This window comes from Lactuca virosa, chromosome 5 (assembly GCF_052849685.1).
Source record: "Lactuca virosa cultivar CGN04683 chromosome 5, Lactuca_virosa_CGN04683_v6, whole genome shotgun sequence".
Lineage (NCBI taxonomy): Eukaryota > Viridiplantae > Streptophyta > Magnoliopsida > Asterales > Asteraceae > Lactuca > Lactuca virosa.
The window spans coordinates 297,949,798-297,953,518 of NC_136430.1; the positions used below are offsets into that span (position 1 = coordinate 297,949,798).

At 31.7% G+C, this 3,721-nt stretch overlaps 1 protein-coding gene across 1 annotated transcript; it reads left to right on the forward strand.

Moving 5' to 3' along the window:
- Positions 1-2,292: 2,292 nt before the first annotated feature.
- On the forward strand, positions 2,293-3,721 carry LOC145111931 (GRAS family transcription factor family protein). Its single transcript, XM_079048166.1, has one exon. The coding sequence runs from the start codon at positions 2,376-2,378 to the stop codon at positions 3,570-3,572; it is 1,197 nt and encodes a 398-aa protein (XP_078904292.1). The 5' UTR covers positions 2,293-2,375; the 3' UTR covers positions 3,573-3,721.

Below are 3,721 nucleotides of genomic sequence, written 5' to 3' on the forward strand. Positions count from 1 at the left end.
TTTGATAAAAAAGAAAATAAATTCCCATATAATTTAAATTATATATTTCGGTATTAACTAAAACATTTTTTTATCTATAATTTTTCTATAAAGTAATTATATAGTGATGGGAACTTCCACGCCACTTTTTTGTTTTAATTTTTGTTTATGTCTTACTTGTCTTATTCTTCATTTTTTAAACACCTGAAAAGCAATAAAGATATATTTTATCTTTAGTAAAGCTCATATTCTAAGTTAGGTATTTATAATAAGTGTTATACTTAGCTTGGTTTCACAAGGTTTTGAAATCCGTTTATTTTCGGATTTATATATTTTACTAGCTTTATGTAACGATCTTTTGTATCATTCTTTATTGTTTTATTTAAATTATACTTTTTGTTTCTATAAATCTTCCTATCCAACTAAATACTGACGTTTGTAATATTTAATGATATTTTAATATACTAATATAACACATGTCATCATTTAATTGGATAGGAGAATTTGTAGGAAAAAAATAAAACATATTTAATTTCTCAAAACTTATATCAACTGGTACAAGTTTGGTAAGAGACTAGGTTTAACTCAAGCAAATTCAAACTATTTAATATCACATTCAAAAATCTTTTAAAAATCTTTTACTTGATCATGTCTTCCCTAATATGCCACTTATCAGATTCAGAATTATATCTGACTTAATCACACTTAACTCAATCAACAACGATTTATTAATTATCTAAAAAAAATACCAACATAATCGAATCCTACAATGAAACACTAAGTGGGTCCACGTGAATATTTGACTTTCTAAGCCTATTATTTAAGCAGTGGCTTAATCACTATTTATGTCTTCTTGTATCACGCGTGCTATCTCAGCCATTCATTTTTTTATATACGACGACGCTGCTTACTTGGCCTACCCTTTTGTACGATACAACTATTTCCATTACACTACAAGTTACATATTCAGTCCTTCAAGTTTGAAGGATTATCAATTCCTACTTGAAGGATCTCAGCCATTCATTTTTTTATATATACGACGACGCTGCTTGTTTGGCCTACCCTTTTGTACTTACTATACTACTATTACTATTACACTAAAAGTTACATCTTTAGTCCTTCAAGTTTGAAGGATTATCAATTCTTACGTACCATGGCACTTATATTTGCAGTTGGATACACACATCATGCTTACTTTACCTTTTTTTTTTTTTTTTTTTTTTGTGAAAACAATATACGAATCAATATATCCAAATATTAACAAAAAAACACGTAATATTCATCAAAAAAATTCAACAAATCTTTAATTGCTATAATTATTATAGTTATTCGTTTAGACTTTTGTCAGATTCTTCTTTATTTTAGAGAAAGATTTTTTTATGTATTTATTAGGCTAGTCATTCTAAAATTAATATTGATAAATTTTTATTGGTTTTAGTTGAATGATATGTAACCGTTGACTCATGTAAATATGAAAAAAATAAAAATAAAAATACATATAAAAAATTTCCTAAAAAATTTCCTCGATATATTTCATGTATGTCATAAGATATTATCTTCAATTTAAATTAAAAACAAAATACTATACTTCAAAAAAAAATTAAAAATTTATTATTTATCAAAATATTTAAAGTATTTTTTCTTATTAAAAAAGTTTAAAAATTAAACTATGAACCGAGAACAATGTTAAAATATCAATATTTATTTGTAGTTACCAATAATATTTTACGTTAAAACTTTACAAAGAATAAAATAAAGTCTTTCGTGTATAATTGGCAAATTCTTTTTAGGTTGTGTCTGACGCGCTACATCTAACTTATTTTTTGAGTTTGTTTTTGAGTTGTAATGTTTGATAAACCAAAAAAATAGTTTATAAACTATGTTTTTAAAAACCTACTTATACTAGTTTTTTGGAAGCTTTTTTTTAATAATCCAAATATACCTCTAATTAACTATAGAAAACATGTTCTTCTAAATGTCATTTTATATCATTTTATATATTTATCTTAGCTTATCAGTTAATTTTTAGTAAACGTTATTCTTATCAGCTAATTTATAAGTTAGTTGTTCAACTTTCGGTTAACAATTATGTTTTTGCTATCAATTAGCTTTTCAGTTAGTACACTAAATATAGCCGATATGAATAAGAAAAGTGTATTTTTAATAAAAAGTTATATATTATCGACGTGATAAAAACTATTTGGTAACTAAAATGCAAAATCTTTGAAGATTGGGTACCAAATTGTAACTAGTCCTTTGTCTTTTCCACTACGTTGCTTTTAACCCGTTTTTTACTCTCCGTTTTTAATTAATTTGTAAGACCCACTTCATCCATCCAACAAATATATTAATGGAATCATTGCTACAAACCGGATAATTTGGCCGATCAAACCTACATGGAAAGCCGCCGGAATTCTACCACAGTCGTTGGTTTCAGCCTCCTCCCCTCCGAGCTCATCCATTACATAATTCTCCGGCTAGCTTTACCTGACATCTTCCACTTAAAATCCGTCAACAAATTCATTACATCAGTGATCGCCGACCAAGATTTCGCCCGTGATTATAATCTCCGATCAAGCTCCTCCACCTGGCTTTTTGTATACAAGAAGAGGTGGCACCGTGATCCAGTGGTGGTTCATGGGTTTACTCAATCCTCAGAACGGTGGTTTAAGGTGATGATCGGAGATATTTTGAAGCCGGTGACTCCTCCCGGTGAAGATCTTTATTTCTTGACGGCGGCCGGTAACTTTTTCCTTTTTGCTTTGAATTGCAGCCGGGAAGTTATTTCCGTTGACCCTATAACCAAAACAGTCAAAAGAATCCCTCAAAGCCCATTGGGGCCACGTGGCACTTCCTCCTGGAGGAGGTCCGGTATCAAACTGTTAGCGGGCCCATCCGAGTCGGGTCAATTTCGGTTCTTGTTTGCAGAAATGGTCGATAATAACCCTACTTTGTTCGAGTATGATTCCACTACAAACAAGTGGAAGTCAACCATAGCAAGGGAGAATAATGTAAATTTAACGCATAACAATGTTAAAGACAAAAACCGTATATTCCTAAGCGCGTCAAACGGGCCTAATACAAGTATTGTCATTTCTGTCGGGTGTGACATAAATGATCCTTTGGTTGTACGTCCAAGATTTACTGCACTTCCTGAGGATGGTGAATTAGCCGTTGGATTTAGTTGGGGCAGTGTGATCAATCGATTACACATCTACGGTGATGGACGGATGCTGATCGTTCGATCAGGATCTGTTGGTTTGAATGATTGTCGCAGAATTAGAGTCTTAAAACATATAGAATTATGGGGGTTGAGCCCAAATGGAAGTCAGTGGGCTTTTGTGTCATCGATCCCAAATGGGCTAATTGATGAAATCAAAAAGCCCTATGGGGTTATGATGGGATGTTTGGAGGAACGAGAACAAACAATTAGGGTTATCTTGATGTCAAACTTTGAAGGTGCTTGGGACATTATTTGGCTCGGGTTTGACTTAGTAAAGTCAAGATGGTTTCGTGTACCACTTCCTGTGTTCAACATGGAGGGCTCGAACATGGCCGGGGTCACCTTTTCCTCTGGGCTAACGATCGCTTAGATCAAATTGTTTGGGTTCGTCTGACTTTTGTGTATTATGTATAAATGGTTTTTCAAATCATGTTTAAGATTGCGATTAGTAAACCAAAAAAGTGGAAAGAGCTAGTTGGATTGTATGATGTACTTTGCAATGACCAATGTAATTCAATA

Coding starts and splice junctions, on each gene's coding strand:
- LOC145111931 (XM_079048166.1), top strand. CDS start 2,376: ATGGAAAGCCGCCGGAATTCTACCACAGTCGTTGGTTTCAGCCTCCTC.